This window comes from Anticarsia gemmatalis, chromosome Z (genome assembly GCF_050436995.1).
Source record: "Anticarsia gemmatalis isolate Benzon Research Colony breed Stoneville strain chromosome Z, ilAntGemm2 primary, whole genome shotgun sequence".
Taxonomy (NCBI): Eukaryota; Metazoa; Arthropoda; class Insecta; order Lepidoptera; family Erebidae; genus Anticarsia; species Anticarsia gemmatalis.
Window position 1 is genome coordinate 1,858,815 of NC_134776.1, and position 22,552 is coordinate 1,881,366.

General features: G+C 33.2%; 1 protein-coding gene across 5 annotated transcripts in view; it reads right to left on the bottom strand.

The window, feature by feature from the left end:
• Positions 1–22,552, bottom strand: part of LOC142986163 (protein SCAI) — a 126,892-nt gene that overhangs the window by 21,550 nt on the left and 82,790 nt on the right. Inside the window, exon 1 of one of the 5 annotated variants that reach the window (XM_076134468.1) lies at positions 1,280–1,588. The exons of the other annotated variants lie outside the window; for them this stretch is intronic. Coding sequence (XP_075990583.1) covers positions 1,280–1,289 — 10 coding nt within the window. The 5' untranslated portion in view covers positions 1,290–1,588. Of the gene's footprint in view, positions 1–1,279; positions 1,589–22,552 lie in introns of those variants that run through there. 5 annotated transcript variants of the gene reach the window in all.

The following is a 22,552-nucleotide window of genomic DNA, read 5'->3' on the forward strand; positions in this document are numbered from 1 at the left end:
ATAAATATTGGAATAATAAGTTCTATATACTCACAACTTTAAAGCGTTAAGCGAAAAAAAATCGAAGGAATCCTGTCACTTTACGAAGGAGCCTTCAGTAAATATTTCTATATTACATACTGAAAATACCACATTCCTTTTTACAAAAAAGCAATAATTAAATATAGTTAATACTGCTTGTTCTTGCGTTTCTTATATCAATATTACATGCTACTTTAAATAATTAAAACTATCTACGTAATATAAATTTAAAATACTTTTGGGATAGGATAGTCATCATTGCTTTCATTTAAAACATCGTAAAATGACTAAGCCCTGCACTTTTCACTTTTCCCCAAGAATATTATTCAATATTTTTTGTATTCAATTTTGTTGCGAATGCGTATTAAACAGACATTACTTTTGATTTGTTGGATCTTCAGGCCAATAATCTGTGTTTAATTTAAATTTAATTATATTAAAATTTTGCATCAGTAATCAGTGGTTTTTGGTTAGTAAAAATTTAATGATCCATATTTTTCTTACCCCTTTTTGCCTATCATTATGATTACCTAACCTACCTACCTAATTAAATTTAGTTATCATTATTTATAATCTAACGCGCCGGTTTATAACACTCACCTTTTTGCGAATTCAGTCCAGCCGCGGGACGAAATGAAAAAACAGGGTTAGGATTGAACAATTATTTTAGAACTAACCTAATCTAGTAAAGTTTTATGAGATCCCCACGAGTCAAACTAATTCCTTACAGCCAATAGGATTGTTGATCATAGGATTAATGATCATAGGACTATTGATCAAGAGTTTAAATCATATACTTGGGTTTATCGTTTGGTTTGAGATAGTCGATATATTGGTATCACTTAATCTAAGAAATCTAACTACACAAATAAAGCAAAGCATATGGTTACAGAGCATGCGCGAATATTTGATAATACTTTCAAGTATCAAAACTATTTGGGCGGATTATATTTTTCAACTGTCTTGTTAATAAACGACGTGTAAGGTCTGAAGTGCTTTGTCACTTTCAATCAAATTGAAAAATGCATTTGAGTGAAAGAGACAAAATATTGTATAAGCAAGGACCTACACGGCGTATATTAGTAAGACAGCATGTAATTTGATAGTGAATATGATTTTTTTGATCATGATGACGATGATGTATGTTCCAATGAAGTCCAAATGTTTTGTTACTGAAATGTTGATGCGTGTGAGGGGAATGACGTGGTTATTATGAGTGCAAAATAAATGTGAGTGATGCTAGAAAAATATCATATACCTTTCGACATATTGGCGGATATAGTTTCGCTTGAAAGCGAATGTGTGAGACAACGGTATACTACTCCATATTATTATGTTTTATTTCCTAAAAATAATCATCTAGACAAACTCAAAAGTGTGTAGTTTTCCGTAAAAGTGTATGACATTTAATATAATAATAGAACCAATGAGCAGCCAATTCGAAAATTTTGAAATTGTATTCCAATTCGAATTGGCAAATATGAACCAGTAACTTTGCTTATAGTTCCTTTATTTTTATTTATTCAGGTAACTATAAGTTTATTTCCTTAAATATTATATGCGGCTTTAAACTTAACGGTAGGTAAAAGTTTCAACAGAGTCAGGGAGTTGTTTTTAGAACCCGACAAATGACTATGCAAAACTGACCAATTAGAATCGAACTGTGCGTACACATGAAAAAAAAAAAGTGTTATACAGCAATGTTTTATAACATGTTATCATACATTGAAATGTTAGGTATAGTACGTGGGAGGTGTCAACTCTAGTATTGTCTAAATTAAAACGCATCGGAGTGCCATTTTGTCGGAGTAGAGTAGTGTCGTACAAGAATTTGTCGAAGTTCAGTTTTGTAGTCTTTTCGTAACACAACAAAAAAACACTTCTTCATATTATATCTCTCGTTTTAATAACGTTAAGAATGAAATATATCAATATTAATATTAACAAAGTTTTATAATTTTGGACTTGAAAAAACACAACGTGGCGCATAAGACTGTCAAAAACACGTCATTGCAATATTCAGTACGGTATTTAGTCTTATCTATGGACGCATGTGCAGTAGCATGAAAACGACAAGCAGCTGGCATGCTCTATCTTTATTCGACATGCGGTGTTTATCTTAAGTTTCTCTCGCTTTTATTTATCTTTAATCGTTGGCAGTCACTATTTGCGGGCATTTTTGCATATATCTCATCATGTAGGGAAAGAATTAATCTTCAATTTGGTATGTATAACATGATAATACATTATGAACGTATATATTTAACGAAATTATACCTGTTTACACCTGGCTGACATTAGGTTGCGGCCAAGTGAGGGATGGCACCTTGACCTTTCTCGGTATCTCAGGTATATTTCTTTCTAATGAAATATATTTTTTAACAATAACAAGTGAACGTAATTGTTCAACAATAAATAATTAATTACATTTTAATTAAAATTAATTGCGGCCAAATTTGGATGGCCACCTTTGCGGATCTGCATTGGTTTAGTTATGAATATCGATAAAAATTATATTTCATCAATCAAACAGGTGAATGTATAAATCACGCGGTCGGATCTTAGACTATATGTTCCAACAGTACTTTTCATCTAGATTCACTCACTCGATTGATACGAATGCTATTGAGAACGTAATCAAATCATCTGCTGAAATCCGCCTCCCGGATTTAATTCATGTCAATTAATTTTGAAAAAATATCAATCACTCAGCGAACTAGCGAGCCGGCTCTGTTATTTTATAAAAATATTTATAATTCTGTTCTAGTGCTGCTCCAAAATATATATCGAATTCTTTTCTAATTTTCACGTCAAACAAATATTGATGTAGTGCGCAGATATTAAATATTTTTACATTTAATACAATTATTGTTCCGATTACGCTTTTTTCATTTTTATAAGTAACGTCAACGGAAGGTCGAACTAACTTCATAATATTTTCCAGTAGTGAAATTGTTTTTCATTGGCTCTCCTTCGCCAGTGGTGTAAAATTCTCGGAATTCTCAACGGTTGTCCACTTTAATAGAGTACTTGTCAGCTTTGCGAGGTCTTACTATTTCACGTACTTGCTCAAGCGGCAATTTCATTTTAAATGTCTCATAATCTAGACTTGCAGCAGTCGGGTTTTAAAAGTGGCTATTTTTATAAAAGACAACTCCCAGACTGAGGGTATAATTGCGTGTTAAAACATTTATAAATACGTCGGAATCATGCAGCGGATTGAGCGAGAGATCAACGGTTGTCAAACACTCAAATGTTTTTATCCGCTGAAGCCGGGATATGTGCTTCAAATTCGTTGCAAAGGGGAGCGCAGCAAGCTGCCGTCTGTTCAAGTGGGCTTTGCGACTAACTTTGTTTCATTTATTGTCGCAGTCGGCTTTCACCTGTCACCCCAATTAAAAAGTCCCAACTACGAAATCGGGATTTTTGAACAAGTATAGAATTTTGAAAAGGTTGCTGCGGCGTATTTAAAATTTTGGTCGTAACCTAAAGCATTTTTGGTGAACTTTTTCTAATTTTATTTGTGATAAACCTTATCAAAATTGGCTAATTTTTATGAAATTACATTGTTAGTTTTCCTTAGGTTGAAAGTAGCAAAGATATTGGACTGTTTACAGCAGAAGTTGTTATTAGCTGTGGCTGCCTAAGTGAAACATTGACGTGGTACAGTAATAATTATAGTTTGATGTTGAAAAACCAAAAAACTTTGAAAATATTACTTAAAAAGGTTTTAAATATTTTTTTTTGTTACGCATAATTTACTAGTTTCTAGTTCCAGTGAAATAAGTCCGGTCAATTCTGCAGTTTGAAATTTAGTTATAATAGGAAGTTTGAAAATATTAAGCCTACTAAAACGATATTCAATTTTTATGCGGATTATAAAAATATAACGAGTAATGTTTTTTAAAAACTGATTTTTGCGAATGTTGAAATCCTCTATTATTTCAAAGTGGGGATTACCTACAATGCGAATCTGTTAATTGTTTTTTGTTAATTTATTTTGCCATTTTACTAATCCGAGCTCTAAAAACTTGATGCGAGTATTATATTAGTTTTCTACGTATTTTGAGTAATGTTCCGAGTTTTTGTTTTGTTTCCTAATGATTTTATTGTTTTTTTTATTGTATTTGGGTTGATTTTTACCCTTAATTTTTTTTTGTTAATTTTTTTCTTTGTTTTTTCTTTTCCAACCACAGTATTGATAGTTTTTTCTTTTAATATTGAAGTGTTTGTTACATTATAGTGGTAAAAGGTACTCGTAGTAGATCACGTTTACTGTAGTTAGACCGCGCTATTTGCACTTATAATAATTATAATTTCTATATTTCTAAACTACGACTTAACTTGATGTACAAGTTATTAATATTTATATTAATCAAACAGTTTAACTTAGTTTTACTTGGCTTAAGGTAAGGCTGATATTTTATTGAGTCTTGATATCCAACTTTCGAATAAAAAATAGTTTTTTAGTATGTCTTTGAAGTTTTACTTCCTATTTTAGATTTTTGGTATTTTCCTTTAGTTAAGTTTGTTTTTAAAAATGACTAAAGTTTATTTTTTTACAAATATCAAAATTATTTTAAAGGAGTTTAAATCCGTTACATTATATCACCTATAACCACAGTTCTTTTATTTCTTTTTTAAAACTATTTGAGTAAATAATTTGCAATTTTTTCGCAGGAATTGAACCCACGTTCTTTAGGTCATTTTGTACCTTACAAGTTGTTTTGCATATATAGTTATAATTAACTTCCCTATTGCATTAAGTAGTATAATAGTAAATTTAAAATTTTACGTTTTGATACTCTCCTAGTTTATTTTTTTAAGGAAACTTAGTTTTTTTATAAGAAAACTGTTTTGTCACATAAATTTGATTTCTCGCCTTTTATTTATTCAGTATAATCTTCAGTATATCTTAATTTTTCCGAGCTGTTAAGACATAAAAGCCTTTATTTTCTTTTACATTTATTTATTGACTTTAATATTATTTAATACTATTGTATTCTTAAAAGACTGTCTTTACCGTTATTTTTCTGAACTATGCAATTGTTATGCTGTAATTTAATTTGATTTAAGTATATCTTAAGAATTTAAAAACTATTTTTTACTTTTTTATTTGTTACTTTAACTTTACTAAAGATAGCTCAGACTCCGCCTAGTTATTCCTTTTCGTTCAAAATATTTTAACTGTTTCAAATCCAATGATCTTTAAACGGAAACATTGCGACAAATCACGTACATTTTGTACTGAAACAAGTGATTTTCATTGTTTGTGACAACAGTCGTGAAAACGTCGACAGTAGAATAGATTGCCGAGACCTGTTGCTCAAACACAGACCATTGAAAACTCTGACAAATGCGCCAATTTACTTCCCAACAAACATTCTTTCTTACAAGACTTTTAGAGGATAATATTTAGCTCCCTTTCTGGTCTCAAAAGTGCCTTTAAGGTAAGGCAACAAAGCCTTTGAACAGTTGTAAAAATATTCTTCCTTTTGTAGACTAGTTCAGAAATATGACTGCAAGTTCTCTGATAAATATATCGGTTAGATATTTTGTATGTAGTTATATACTAACGCGATATTATTTAAATCGTCGGCCAGATCCCGGTGGAGTATTAGACATTGAGCAAATGCTACATGATTCCGTCCGCTGGAAGTGTTACAAATTGAATAACTTACTGAAGTGCTCGAGCTTGTAGAGAAGAATTACTTTCTTGATCTTTTAAATGTTATTTATTTATTGAAAATACTACTTTGAATTGAAACTAATGACTAATAAACTGTTAAATAGATTTTTTAAAATTTTTTGTAGCCATCTCGCTTCTTTTTACTTTGAAAAATGGAGACAATAGCACGTCTGATGGTACTCAGGATCCTCGTGCGATTTCTGTCCTGTTTTAATATTTTTCGGTTACTCTCTTCCTTAGCTTCTAGGAAAAATATGTATTAGTATATTTCTTTAAGATAAATTAATTCAGTAGTAATAATAAATTCAACTCATGACTGTCAGGCCTTGGATAATATGATCAAGCATTTTTTAAATTGAATAAGGATTATTTTAGAGGAACGCGGAGGCGACCATTGTATGTCCGTTAAAACAAAGTAGAAAGGCTAGTAAAATGTAACGATGAATAAATAATAATTTGATTAAGCTTCTAATGTATTGATTGATTGACTACATCGAAGATGTCTCACACCAACTGTGAAGGACCAACTATTAGTTTTGTATGATGATAAGTTAGTCTGATGCGCCGGGACACTGGCGGTTAAGCAAGTGAGGTGAAGTGGTGTCTAGTCCCCGGCGGCAGCTAGTGACTGGTGACTCGGTGTGATGTGACGTGACGCTGAGGAGAGCTGGAGCCTGACTCCAGTCAGCGAGATAGTGGGATGCAGGGTTTATGGTCGTGAGTACAGCTAAACAGTTAAAAATAATATTACAGAAGAGATTAGACATACGTATACTTTGCGCCCCGATCGGTTGCGCCACAATTGCTTGTGCCGAATAAGGTTGAGCTACAATAGGTTCTTCCATGCCATCACAGTGGGAAGTGGGGTACATGAAGCTGTCAAAGTTCCGGTGACATACACTATCGTAGCCAACCTTAGTTCGTTTGCGGGGGCATTTGTAGTAAGAGAGCCTGACAAAGCAAGAGCTGAACTGAAAATATATGTTATTTTTGATACTTTTGAACTTGTCGCGTGCCATTATCGGTTCTCTTCGCGCCTCGACTTCGCGTTCAAAACTTTTTATACACTACTTTCTTTGTTAAAGTTTGAGCCGTAAAGAACTTCTAGTTTTTAGTTAACTATTTGTTCATATTTGCCGTTTATTAGAATTTAGAATTTTTATATATTTTAAAACATTTTTTGCTACACTTTTGAGTTTTAAGCTATGGAGATGGTTTAACGCGGCTAGTTTGCGCGGGCGGTAGTGAGCCGAGTGGTCGCGGGTGGTGCACTCCAGGCTCGCAGTCGTAGTGTCGCGGCGGCACAGGTATTGTGCAGGCTAGAGTGCGTCGAGTGCGCTCTCTCGCTTGCAGTTCCCGAGGCCGAGGACTAACATCGCCTTGCATCGTATTGGTGCTCGTCGGAGCTTCCGCCCTATGTGTGGGCGGCCGAACGCCCGAACCCGCCTTTTCGCGCATCTTATCACACTCATTCAATGATTGCACCTTGACGAGGCAACACCTATGGCACTCTGCCGGCATCAAAGCATACAATGAACTTTCACTGTCACACATTTCAGCGAATATTAACAGCGTTCGAACAGCCTAGCGCTCCATAAAATATTCTTGACACTAGGACGATATAAAATCTTAAAGATTATTTTTGATTAAGTAGTTAATTATTTTAACATTAATAATTAAAACTGAACATTAAATTAATACATTAAATAATAATTGTAAATGTACAAACGAAAAAATAAAGGAATTAAATATAAATAAAATTAAAATAAGGCATCATAAAATATCTCCGCGTCGCCGTCCTCGGGTAACGTGCCCAGAGGGCTGGCAGCATTGCCACGTTCAATGGCAATGCTGCTAATTGTTAATCTAAACTAATATTATAAAGCTGAAGAGTTTGTTTGTTTGATTGTTTGTTTGTTTGTTTGTTTGAACGCGCTAATCTCAGGAACTACTGGTCCGATTTGAAAAATTCTTTCAGTGTTAGATAGCCCATTTATTGAGGAAGGTTATCCATACTAATATTATAAATGCGAAAGTAACTCTGTCTGTCTGTCTGTCTGTCTGCTACTCAATCACGCCTAAACTAATGAACCAATTTGCATGAAATTTGGTATGGAGATATTTTGATACCCGAGAAAGGACATAGGCTACTTTTTACCCCGGGAAAATGACGCATTTCCCGGGAAAATTCAGGTTTCGCCACTGAAGTCGCGAATAATTAATATTATAATGACATTGAATTAACAAAAATCCGTTGTCATGGCAACAGTTTTAATGGCGGATGTGCTTTAGCGCGAGTTATATGAGATATAAATAATTTTGAGAATACTTTTCGTGAAAAAAAGCATATTTTGTTGTTAAGGAATAATTAAGCTTTGTATGAGTAAAAAAAAATCATTCACGCGAGCGGAGCCGCACGGGTCAGCTAGTAGGCTATATAACATCACGCTACGGTCATAAGGAGCGGAGTAGCAACGAAAAATGTTAAAAAAACGGGGAAAATTTTGACTCATTCTCTTAGGTGACGCAAGCGAAGTTGCGCGGGTCAGCTAGTTGTTAATATAATAGTAGTTAATTGTTTCAAACATGTTTAATTTAATAACATAACTTTTAAAGTAGCGGTTAATTAATTTGAACTGTAAACCGCAGGTGTTTATTGGTCGATATCTTTGTTATGTCTACAAGGTAATGTTTTGACGGTGCGATGAGGGGTGTTCCCCAAAGTACCGACCCCTACCAAAGTACCATGTTTCTTAGACTTTTGTATCGTAAAACTATTTTGTGGTATCTGTTATGTTTGTTGAAATGAATTAATGAGGGGTTTTTCTCTATTTGTGGTAAATATTGCTTTATTGTAAGTATTCAATTATTGCATCACCTGTTGTAGTGGAGCTGCCAAGTCCTTGCTCATTCTAGTAGAAAAAGCGTAAAGGTCTGTTCTTAAAGTGATTTTAAAAAAATCGTTTCGGTATCCTACAACTCTAGTATATGCTCTAGTATAGCAACGTACTCAGTGTTAGACAATTATACATTCTCAAGATGTCAACCTTAGTACACAAGATTGTTCTAGTCTCGAATGAGTACCAAGAGTTAATCAACCGAAGAATGTTCCGTCTACCAAAACCAGCAGTTAAAACAGTGTTTGCTCGGCGCTTTGGACAATTTGCTAAAGTCCATGTTTATAATGCGGTTCTCAAACACTGTAACATCAAAGATAAGCCTTTGCGTGAGGCCAAAACTATTATATCAAAATGGTTAACCACAATGACATATAAATAGTACTGAAGAAATTCTGAAAATACAAATGTGATATACATACATGAACATAATAATAAGGTCACTAAACATATAATACAATTGAATTAATTATTTATTTACCAATATTTTATGGATATACTCATATTTACGTATACAGGGTGTCCCAAAACTCAACGATAATCCGAGACAGGATGAAAGGCCAAGTCATACCGGTTATAGGAAAAATAAAAAAAAAATCCATATCACTTAGTTCAGCAATAATAGACACTTTTCAAAAAAGTTGAAATTCCACACTCTTGGTCGCATTTTCAAGTCCTGTGATCACCAATGTCACAATTTCGCTGTGTTTTTTTGAATTTCGTGATCTTAATTAAATATGCTATTAATCGTATAACAAATTAATGCACAAAACATTGTTAATTTAATAAAAAAAGTTAAGTTTTAGTGAGTCATCTTTCTCAAAAATATCGTTAGTCAACTTTGACGCTTCATACTGAAAAAAAAATGTACTACACTACCCTTGGCAAGTTATTTCAAAAGTTGGCGCATTTAATCAAGATTTTGAAATTGTATAACACTTGCCACTTTTCTTGCCATTAAAAATGTTATTTTTATTTGAACGAAGAGTATCCTCGCAAATGGATCGGACGCAGTGGTACAAATTTATGGCATCCTCGTTCCCCCGATCTAAATCCAGTAGATATTTTTTACTGAGAATGCATAAAGGAAAAAGTTTATTCGAAATCAATACAAAATCTATCAGAACTTCGCCAGAAAATTGACACAGCGTCAGAAGAAATAAATGCAATGAATTTTGCTTGACTGGTGAAAAAATCTTTTGTACGCCGTTGCAGAGCCTGTATTCATGCCAGAGGAAAGCAATTATTTTTAGTAAAGAGGTAATTGAGTCAGTCCATAACAAATATTTTATGTCATAAACATAATAGGTTATAATAATTAAAAAAAAAACAATGCGCGAACCATCGATCTTATTTAATTATTCTCCTTAAACTAAAGTAATTTCGAATTGTTTTCCTCTAGCATGAATTCAGGCTCTGCAACGCCTTACAAAAGACCTTTGCACCAGTCAATCAAAATTCATTGCATTTATTTCCTCTGACGCTGTGTCAATTTTCTGGCTAAGTTCTGATAGATTTTGTATTGATTTCGAATAAACTTTTTCCTTTATGCATTCCCAGTAAAAAAATATCTACTGGATTTAGATCGGGAGAACGAGGAGGCCATAAAATTGTACCACTGCGTCCGATCCATTTGCGAGGATACTCTTCGTTCAAATAAAAATAACATTTTTAATGGCAAGAAAAGTGGCAAGTGTTATACAATTTCAAAATCTTGATTAAATGCGCCAACTTTTGAAATAACTTGCCAAGGGTAGTGTAGTACATTTTTTTTTCAGTATGAAGCGTCAAAGTTGACTAACGATATTTTTGAGAAAGATGACTCACTAAAACTTAACTTTTTTTATTAAATTAACAATGTTTTGTGCATTAATTTGTTATACGATTAATAGCATATTTAATCAAGATCATGAAATTCAAAAAAACGCAGCGAATTTGTGACATTGGTGATCACAGGACTTGAAAATGCGACCAAGGGTGTGGAATTTCAACTTTTTTGAAAAGTGTCTATTATTGCTGAACTAAGTGATATGGAATTTTTTTTTTATTTTTCCTATAACCGGTATGACTTGGCCTTTCATCCTGTCTCGGATTATCGTTGAGTTTTGGGACACCCTGTATAAACATACAAACACATACATATATACACAATATTAATTATATTCAGTGTACGTACATAATGATAAAACTACCTGAAACTGATCTCATTAAACTCATAAATTATAACTTTGTCTTTGGGTTTATATTTTATTTAGCTTTAAGTATTTTAATAATTTTAAGAAATGCTATATAATTTTGTTAATTGTTATATACATTTATAGTCTAAACGTATAATTCTAAAACTGAACGACTGAAACTATGCTTTTGTAAACCGTAGACGGTTTTCTCGACACAGGCATGCCTAGTGAGAAGACCACCAGATATTGTCCCTACCGTTAAGAATGTATCAGCTTTAGATATAGAAATAATGTGAAGTGTTTATTTTAGAAACTTTTGTATCTGTCTATTGCTGCAATAAATATTTTGGAATTTTTTTCATTTTCTAAAATTAAAATTTTGATATAAAAAGGATTTATTTGGAAATGTGTAGATTCGAAAAAAAAAATCTAGAAGATTTATAGATTTTTGTGAATCTGTATTGTGGATTTATGTAGGACATTTAAAGATTTTTTTATTATTTAGATTAAAGTTATGAATAATTATATTCTGTTTAAAATTTAGCATTTATGGTATTGACAATAGTAGTCAATTTGAACATAACATAATAGCGCAGTTAAAAGTTTATTGTTCACAATTTCATGTTCTGTGTTTCATGTTTTGTTCGAATTCGAAGTGAGTTTCGGGTGAGGAAAGGGTTTGTAGTAGGGCTTTCACTTGTGATTTCGGACGGTGTGGGTTTATCGCGCAGACGGTTCGATCCCCTGAGTATTATTTGTTGATCTTGTGACGACTATTATGAAGCTGTTGTTCAATTTAGAGTTCTTGCTTACTAACGAAACGTTTCTTAACAATTGTAAATTTGTTGTTAGTACGGGAGTTAACTTTTTAGTATGTTTTCTAAACTAAGTTAAGATTAAAAACAAAGTTCTTACTATTTTAACTAATGCTTTTAATGACGGCTGTTGTATTTAAAAAAAAAATAACACGCAGAAAACGTAAAACAAAAAGTAAAATTATTTTGTACTCTACATTCATAATACAAATTATTATAAAAATATGTTTACCGACTAGGCCTTTTCTACGGAACTTTAAGATTAATACAGAACTACGTCTGCGTTATGACGTCAATATCTATTAAACTATTCAGCCGATTTGAACCAAACAAGTTATTATACGAGTAAGTTTGTCATATTATAAGTTTGCTAAGAATCAAAGTTTCATTATGATAAGTTTAGTATTTCTTTGCATGGCGCTCACAATAACGGCGCAGCAAACGAAACGATTGTTCAAAATTATTATAGGTATTACTATATTGACGTTAGATTTACATAAACATTTGTGCCATAAGTACATTTTTAGATATTTTTTTCGCTATACAAACGTATTTAACCCTTGCGGAGAGAGAGTGTATTCGGGCCTGAGTTATGATGTTCATATCTCCTAAACTATTACACTGATTTAAACCAAACAAGTTTCTATCGATTTGTCATATTATAAGCTTGCTAAGTATCTGAGTTTCATTACGGTGTGTTAGTTATTTCTGTGTGTGACGCTCGAAAGCCGAGAAGTAAACAAAACGAATTAAGAAAAATTGTGATCTTTTTTTTGACAATAAACTCATTTAACTTAAACGTTTGTACGAAAAATAAATTATCATAGTTCTTGTATGTATTTTGGTATTTAAATTGAATCCTTGTATTCGTGTTTGAGTTATAATATTTATATTTTCTAAACTATTAAACCGATTTTATTCAATCATGTTTCTACTTCTTTGTCATACTATAAGCTTGCTAAGTATGAATTTTCATTATGATAATTATGTTAAATATTTCTTTGTGTGACGCTTGGAAAAGCCGAGCAGTAAACGAAACGAAAAAAAAAGTTATATTTTTTGTTGATAAAATACTTAAATTATTTATATGTTTGTACTTAAATATTCTCTTTCGATTTAAATTTAACTCTTGCGAAGAGTGAATGAAGGGGGAATATGCGTCGGGATGATAATGTTATCTCTTGAAGTATTCATCCGATTTTAACCATACAAGTTTCTATGGATTTGTCATACTATAAGCTTGCTAGCTGCTATAGTTTTATAACGATATGCTAAGTATTTCTTTGTAAGGCGCTCGGAAAAGACCACCATTAAAAATTATTATGGTCATTATCTGATAGTTATGAGAATTAAAAAACATAGACGTATGTTATTAACTTATAAAATACGTTTTAAAAATTCTTGCTATTTTCCCTTCAAATTAACTCTTGCAAAGAGTACCAATTCTCGTCTGCTTTATAATGGTCATAACTTCTAAGCTAGTTGACCGATTTTAACCATTCAAACTGTTTCTGCACCATATTATGAGCTTGTTATCTACCTAACAAAAATTGATTACGATGTGTTTAGTATTTGTTCGTATAGAGCACGAACAAGACTGCCAAGCAAAGGGAATATTTTCAAAGTAGTTGCAATACTTACATTACAGATACGGGATGTTATTCAATTACTTGGATTTATGAATGACACACTTTCAGAGCGTTTGCTTATTTGTTTAAAAATTACTGCCTGTGTTGTAATGTAAGTTGTTAGTTTGTAAGATTTGTTACCAGATTATTAAAATAGGCATTTTTGATTCAATATAGTAATAATACTTGTTACTTTGGGAAACGAATATTTCTAGCGGATAAAGATGTTCTGTGTGTGATGCCCTCACAGGCCGGAGAACGATCCACGAGTAAAGCATCCTTGTCGCGGTCATTCCATAGATGGGTGACCGCATAGTGGTATTTGAACTGAGCATCTCTATGATTCTGATGGCATGTAAAAAGTCGGTCCAAGTTTTTGTCATTCAAAAGAACAGTCAAAAGCCTTCGGGTGGCTTGAACAACTTTGACACTAGGTTTACCACTAACCATACGGTTAGAAGAAGAAGTCTGCTTGTACTGTGTAATTCTTTTTTAATTAGTTTTATTTTAGATAATATATTTTATTAACATGTAAGTAATCTATAAAATAATAATGTTTGTAAGAAAAACGCTAGTTTTAACAAACTGGCTAATGTGATCGGATGCCTGGTATAAAATCGATAGTACGATGTCATTATAAAGCTCCCACGATATGTGTAAGTTCTAGGTTTTTTTTAAATGTTCATAATGTCTTTTAAACTACACATCCGATTTTGACCATTCAAGCTTTTTCTTATTTGTTATTTTATGGACAAGTATCTCGTAGTTTTACTACAATATATTTATTATTTTTTTGTTTAACGCTCGTTATAGTTTACGCGTATAAAATGGAGATGTTAAAAATATTTTTATTTTGCTTTATTGATTTTAATATTTCCGTGGTAGTGTTTGGTTAAAGCTACTACCGTAGCGTTGGAGAGTCGTGGATTTCATGTCCTTATGGATGAAATATTAGCATGCATAAAATCACGCCCCATAGGGGAAGGCAGAGACCGTGGAATGCTAGTTGGTATGATTGGTATTTAATTTTTATGATCTGCAAATAGTCGTTTCGGGTTTCATATTTTGTGTTTATTGTTTGTATGTTTATAAGTCTGGTTTGCAAGTGAGACATGACTATTTTAGTGAGATCGTTGTCTTAATAAAGAATCCAAAAGAAGAGGATCTTGCATTTTTATTCGATTATCGGCGCCCGTAGCCGGTTGCGCTCACCGGTTTGTAAGCGATCTATGGGTTAAGCAGTACTTGGCGCGGTCATTGCATAGATGGGTGACCGTTTTAAACTATTCGTTTCCGTGCTTCACCGTTGCTGTTATCTCCTAAGATACGACCACTAACCATATAAGAAAAATTAAAAAACTCAATGGTAAGACAATTTGTTGAAGAAGAATTTCGCATTATTTTTATAGTTTCACGAATAGTAAATGTATCCGCCGTGGGTCAAAATCAAAATCAAATCATTTATTCATTTAGGTCAATTAATATTGACACTTATGATAGTCGTTACAATTACTGAATCTACCACTAGCTCGGAAAGGGGGTAGAGCCTTATGAGAAGAGCTAGCAAGAAACTCACGGCCACTCTTTTCAATCGCCAAAAGTTTTACAATGTGGTTGATACAATAATTGATCATGCGAGGAGCTGCCAACAATCAGCGATATAGACTAAACGTCAATTAAGGAAAATGAGTATAGCTAGGTTATTTATTAGTCTCTGATCATACCGTATGTTGGGAGCACCTACTAGCATGTGATAATAAGAATATGGGCAGCAAGTGAGCCATTGGTTGTGAACATTAAAAAAGAAAAAAAGTGTCAGTTTTATGATTAACATTGTTGGAAGCATTTTAGTACAAGAGTGATTCAGTGGTCCAGTTATTGAATTCATCGCTTTTGCTAGTACCAGTTATGAAAGTCGTAAGGTGGTCGTATCGTATGCAAATAATGTTTTCAGGTTGAAATAGTGAATATTTTTATTCGGTTGTGTTTCGGACTAAAATGCACATTTGGAATATAATTGACATATTAAACAAATAAACCATAACTGTATTCTGTGGGGCAAAATTATTATCCCGAAATGCGGAACGGGTGAAGCTTTAAGTTCACCACGGATCTATGTGCGGAGCCTGTGCGGGTTAGATTCTATGCCTTTATTCAAGAACTTTCTTAAACAAATCTTAGGTTTCATCACGTTTTCCTTCAAATGAATAAGGTAGTATTAATATTTCATAATGACCTCGGTCTAAATATTTGCGAAAACAAAATAAATAAATTGTCTAAAATAATCTTCTAAAACTTAATAAAAGAATAGTATTCATTACTTTAAAATACTTAACTATATTATTTCCGCAATAAGTAACTTAAACAAATACAACATTTACATTTGAATTCCTCAGACAAGTAATTCTAGTGCCTCGCATCGCACGTATGTCTGCATTATCGACCGCGGGCCGTCCTACTTCCGACTGCGTTATTATGTATCGTTGTAACTGTATAATTCTTAATGTACAACGGTTTGTTTCAAGTAGTTTTTCGTGAAAGAATAACAAACACACCTACTTCCATCCATACTCACTCACTTTCACTTTCATGATGTTAGTACTACTATACGGCAGTTTTAAGTATAACGTAGTTGGTGTTAAGTAGTAATTGAAACTATTTAGTCAGGGAAAAAGTTTTATCGCATTATAGTATGTATGAACGTGTATTAAAATCTTTTCTCTACACAAAAATGCTCGATATTCAGGTACCTCACGAGCTCACTGAAAGAAACCTAATGAACCGTGTAATCATTTGTGATTCTTGAAGCCAAATATATTTTATTACAAGTTCATACATACTATAATGCGAAAACACTTTTTCCCCAAGACCTAATATAAAAATTAGGAATTAAAGTAGCTAAAAGAAAAGAAACTGCCTCTGTGGCGCAGTCAGTAATCTATGCGACTGCTGTGCAGAGATTTCGGGTTCGATTACTGGATTGAGCACAGAGCTGATCTTTTCTTATTGGTATCAGAATATTTCCCAATAATAGCCCCGAGTTCGGGTTACCAAACTATTATCATATACAAGATAAGTGAAGAAGTAAGTGTATTTCATACTCCTCTAACTACACTACACCTTTGAGTATAACAGGCGTAATAATATAATGCATGTGCGTAAAAAAATACCACAAATTTATCAAACTAACTATAAACTGTAATTCTAAAACAAAATTTGTGATTTCCACTGTTATATTATAAACATATGTATGCAGGAAAAATCTATTGAGACCAATTACTGAAACAGTTTTACAAATAGGCCTAAACTAGTAACAGAAATTCTAACAAACAAACATAGAATATGTAAAACAATCACGCACTCACTCACAATAAATTCTCTAAGCTGTTTGCATACATACAAAACAGTGTTGGCAAACGCAAACTTTACCAAAACTTAATCCCGAGTTCGGAGGGGCAGCCACGAACCACTATCGAATACAATGAATACGATTCATATGAAAAATCTACCAATGCATATTTTCTAAAATAAAACTAAACTGCGTGTGTAAAAACTAGGATTTGAACAAAAAATCTGGGTGGTTAGTATCAGGCAATGAAAACAAAATTTTGCTTGATTTTTACCACTATTTCATTTATTTCCAGGCGTCGCATGTATATATTTTTTATTTTCTAAACCTCCTATGATGCGCGAAAGTACGAAACCAAAAATCTATTTAGTTATGAACACCATAATACTAGCGAAACTCCGGATTCACGAAACACCGTAACACTGGGTTTTGACAGAAAGTGTAAATTATGACAAATCTCGAACGTAATGTAGATTTTGCTGCTGTGTTAAGTCATTTCTATCTCCGAAACTATCCAACCAATTTGCTTCAACTAAGTTCGAGTATGATCGGCATATTTATAATTTTTTTGATTGTAATATGTGTTTCAAAATGAGTTTAAACTCCTGTAACGCTCATAATAATCAATCGGTCGAAAAATCGATGAAATAACACTTACTGCTACAACTGTTGATTAGCTTACTTGTAAAATAATATTTAGTGATTAGTGCAATGCAAAAATATATGTATATAGTGAGCCTACTTATATTATAACTGAAACTTATCAAGAGGCAGATTGGTCGTAGAATGTAGAAATGATAAAATGATTGTTTTGTCTACAGCGGGCGACGCTGTGGTGGCCCTCGGCTTCCACTCCGTATCAAATTATATCTTTAAAACTAACTCATCGATTTAAACGAATCAAGTTTGTATTTATTTATCATATTATAAGCTACTAAACTACAATAGTTTTATGACATTATTTTTGGTAATTTGCACCCTAACGCTCGGAATAGTTAACCAAAGAAATTCTCGAACACAATGAAAACCTTTTCATAGCATTTTCCTTAGTTGTTATACTAAAAATGTGATATCGTATCAGCTAATATGGAGGATACGATTTTTTACCCTTGAAAATCAAGTTTTTCTTCATTTGTTATGAAATTTGGTATCTTTCGCTCATTCATACATATAATCTATAAATACAACAGTAGAGCCAAATTTTCTCAAAATTTTAAGATTTGTAATTAAATTTTCCCTCAACATCAACGATATACAATATCCATGTTTTACTTTGTTATTTTCACATCGATCGCGTCTCCTAAAGTCTGAATCGAATTAAAGCAATCAAGGTGCACTTATTTCCCATGCAATACGCTTTTTAACGCTTCACAAATTATTGAGTAGCTTTTACAGTGACGGTTGAAACCGCCGCGTCCGTCTGACGCTTAATATAGCGGCTGCATTATTGAATATTTTATGAGTTCCGATATTAAAAATCAATATAAATAAAAATGAATCAATGTGTATCTGGTTATGTACGCGCATAAATTTGAACGAGTTAATTTAATTGTTTTCTTTGTTTTATATGTATGTCAGTCAGTCAGTGGCAACAGTGGATGCAATTTGATCGAAACGTCGGGTGAACAAATAAGGTATCCTAACTTTTAAGACCCGTAGCATTATCTAATTATGTTTGTAACTATCGGGACAAGGTTTGTATGTGATCGATAGGATCAAAATTCATACGAGAATGAAATCATTGGGATAAATTGGTCCTGCAATTGTTGTGTACCGACAAAGTCGGGTCAGCCCGCTAGTAATGGATACAAAAATATATTTTTTTCTAAATTTATTTTATTGTTTTCTTTAGCTGTTTGAAGTTATGACTTAGTTTTTATTCTTTGAACTAATGATAGATTAGTAAGGTTTCTATATTTTTTCTATCATTTTATTTATCCAATTAGTAAAAGATTGATTTCTGCTTTCTATTTTCAGTACAATAACATTCTTGTCAACAATTCTTGTAATAAAAGATACTTTTTTATTTTCAAGCTAATTATAGATAGATATTGTATTGGATTTCACCTAGTCATAACAAACATTTGCTTTGAATTTTTTTACTCTATTTTGCTTCTAAGACTTTTAATAAATATAGACTACATACTCTTCTATGACCGCCTTAATGATGCAGTCGGTAATGTACGTGAGTGTTCTCCGGTTCGAATCCCAAAAATATATTTCTGGGTTCCTTTTGTCAATATTTTTTAATTCCATGCCGTGGAGAGCATACAAAACCATCGGTCCTGTGTCTGACTAGCCGACCCGCCGGGCTATGAGAAAAGATAGTGTGTTGTGCCTATACTTGGACACTATTAACAAAGTCCTAAAATTGGCTGTTTTTAATGAGTCTACCTCTGTTATCTCGCTCTCTCTCTCTCTCTCTCTCTCTCTCTTTCTCTCTCTCTGTTATCCATAGCCGAATATTTGCTAAGACAATATTCTTCTCGTTCTAGTCTTATATATAGTTCTATTCATGAAGCAATTAGCAGATTAGTAGCAATCAACAAGTTATGAATATTATGTAAAGCTTAATGGTTTCGGAGCACATTGACTGTAAGCCAGCGTTTAGCCTTCATCAATTTATTGATTCCACTCGCATATAACCCGCGGATTAAAAGCCTATGTTAACATGTGTATCTATGAAACGATCGCAACAATAACGATGAATCTAGTTTATATTTGCGCTAGTAGCGGTTATCGGTCTATAGGTTAAGCAAACCTTGGCGCGGTCATCACGTAGGTGGGTAGCCGCGTAGTGGTATTTGAGCTGAGCGTTATCGTGCTTCAGATGGCACGTAAAAAGTCAGTCCCGGTTACCAATTAAAATAAAAGTCGTTAAGCCATGTCAAAATCTTTTCGGAGGCTCTAGCCAGCTTCGATCACGAACCATAATGATAAAAAGTGCTATTCTAACCTCTTAATCTTATCGCTCGAAATTACTAATTTATTTAAGAACCTTTTAGTATTTCATAGTATGCTACTTTTTCTAAGTTTTCTGGACACTTACTCTTACGCTACCTTTAGTCGTTAGCGGGCGGTATCTGTCTGCCTTAAAACTATCCAACCGATTTGGACCATTCAAGTTTCTAGTTATCTCTCACAATACCAGCTTTTTAACTGAATAAGTTGAGTTTTACTATACTCGGAAGTAACAAGTATGACGCACGAATTGAAAACTGCCTGCCGACGCGTCGGCCGGAGCTAGGTTTGTTCAAACATCATTAAGTATTTTAACAGTTTATTTTTGATAATCTTTGTAGCGTTTGGGGTTTAAATAATAATAATACATTATTATTTTGGTATATGGCCGTGGATTAATACTTTTGATTTTTGTAAAAAATACAAATAAGTCGCTCTATTTGTACTTTGAGTCCGTTGTTTGTATATTTGTAAAAGTCCCCGCGACACAAGAACAATTTTTTGTGCGGAGCTATGTTATTTGATAAAAATGAATAAACATTTTATTCTATTTTTGGTACAATCATTGAGTTAAGAGTAATAGTATTATGTCAATAATAAGTATTCGCCATAAGGTTTAAGGTTTAAGGTTTTTAAGGTTTTAGGTTTAGGTGGGACGCTCAAAAAAAATTGGGCTGTTTTTATTCCTATATCGAGTTTCATAAGGTTTATCAATCTATTATTGTCTATCACTATATAAACGATTCCCAAAATAACAAACTAAGAATAAAACTAGAGTATTTTTGGAACAATTTATTTGTAATAAATGAGCCCACTTCTATCACGCAGAGACAAAACAGTCTGGAATCAAAACACTGTTATACTCGTATGTAAGTACCAACCAACGCAGTTGATGTGAAAATGGTGTAGGTACCTGGTTGTCAGCATAACGAATGCAGCTTTCATTATCGATCTCGCGTAAAATGTGCGAATTTCTACACGTTAAAAGGTCTGTGTTTTTATAACTATGCAATGGATTTTAACCTTTCAACTTTCTATCTATTAAAACACACTTGTTTATCGAGTGTGTACACAAGTAAGAGTAGATAATTCTACACTTATATCAAATAAATAGGTATAATATTTTGTTATCAAGTTACTAAATCATTTATAACACTATCTATGTATCAGTTTATGAACTTTTTAACTGAGAAAATTGATTTACAATTTGTTGTGAAGCTTTCCGAGAGACACTCGGATTAGCTACATGATAATTACTACCGAACGAAAATACCTGGATAGAACATCACTGCTTGAGTTATTAAAACACAACTGAAGCAATGAAAATGGTCGATCGAATGAATCGAGCTACAGGTTTTAAATATTACGATTTTGAATAAACAAAGAAATTTAGATCTAAACTAGTTTTAGCTTTGACGTATTTGTAAACGTTCTAGATAGGCTATAGCCCAATCACACACTAGCAGAACCGCGGAAGTGGCTAACTGCTTTTACAGTTTAATATGCAATCGCCTGTGATTGTACGCACTTAACCGCCATAAATTAACAGGCTGTCGAATATCAAATTGTAGCCGCATGGCTAGCCGCTATTGAGTTAAGGGGCTCAAAATTAATATGAAACGAAGTTATCGTAACTAATATGAAGTATAATATCTCATAAAAAACTGTTTGTGGAGTGTATCAGAACGCACCTGTCAAACAAAGTGCGTTCAGAATTTAAATAATATGCAAGAATATGTAAGACGCTTTTGTCAATGTTCCGAACACACCCTGTCTGACAGATTCGTTCGGAAGTGAACACTCTGTTAACGAAAGTAAAATTTGTTGATTTTGGTTTCCATAATTTCTTCGTATTTGCTTTCTTAAATTTTACCACTATTCGATTCTTAGATAGTATGAAGTCAGTGGTTCTAAATTCTTAAATCACCAAATTTCTGTAGGACAGTTTTACATTCAAAGTTTATATGAATACGAATTAAAACATTGCAATATATACGCAGTAATTGTATTGAAAATATTGGCAGCAGTCTGCCGCGTGCAGTCTTCATTATCGATTTTGTTTTTAAAACTCAACGCGGATGTTAAAGACTACTAGAAAAGCTACGAGCGGCAGTTGGGAGTGTAACATCCATATGAGAAAAACATGTTGTGATCTACAATTACTTGCTTCGATTCTTGTTGTTCTTAATGTTTGCTATCGTATGTTTATAAAAGACTCTGCGACATAATTGTAAGGCCCCGTTTTGCTTCTGTTACATAGGTGTCGGATAATTTATGAGATTTTTTTCTGAACTGTTGTCGGCATAAGAAGTTAGTTCACCATATCATAATATACTAATTCTACGACTGGTCGCCTGCGTTTCAGCGGTCGGATTCGGGTTGAGTTAAAGCGTGTATATCTTTAAAACTATATAACCGATTTCAATCATTCAAGTTTCTGTTTATTCATCGCAACATAAGTTCTTAAACTGTAAAGTTTTGTAACTATGTATTTAGTAGTTCTTCTTAAAGCGCGCCGACTAATTGCAACAAAACACTCGCCGCCGCGTCCAATGCGATGCGTTAAAACCCACCGATAGCTCGATTCTCTACTACTATCGAGTACCGACAAACGGCCTGTCATGGGAAATATTACTTAAAATAGGATGCCTAGAAAAATTTGACATTGATACGAATTTTTCATGATAACATGAGCTGCTGCGTAGCGGTCAACGCCAAACAGAGTATTTTCGGGTTACCTGTGGCGTTAAACCATTAGACATTATCTTGGCTAGTGCTTGGAGCGCGACATGGAGCGTGCTGCAGAGTATGACAAGGTTCGCTTCGATAGGATTAAAGCGAGTTTGAAGCCTTTCTCTGTTGGGAATATGTTCTTCTGCAAAAGAGCTCTTCTGCTGAGTATAGAAGTTGTCTTGAAAAGTCATTTACACCATCAGACGCCAGTTGGACTGTCTTGAATTGTAATATTGGATGGGAGGCGAAACTGTCTTAATGTATGCCTGGTCAGACGCCGGT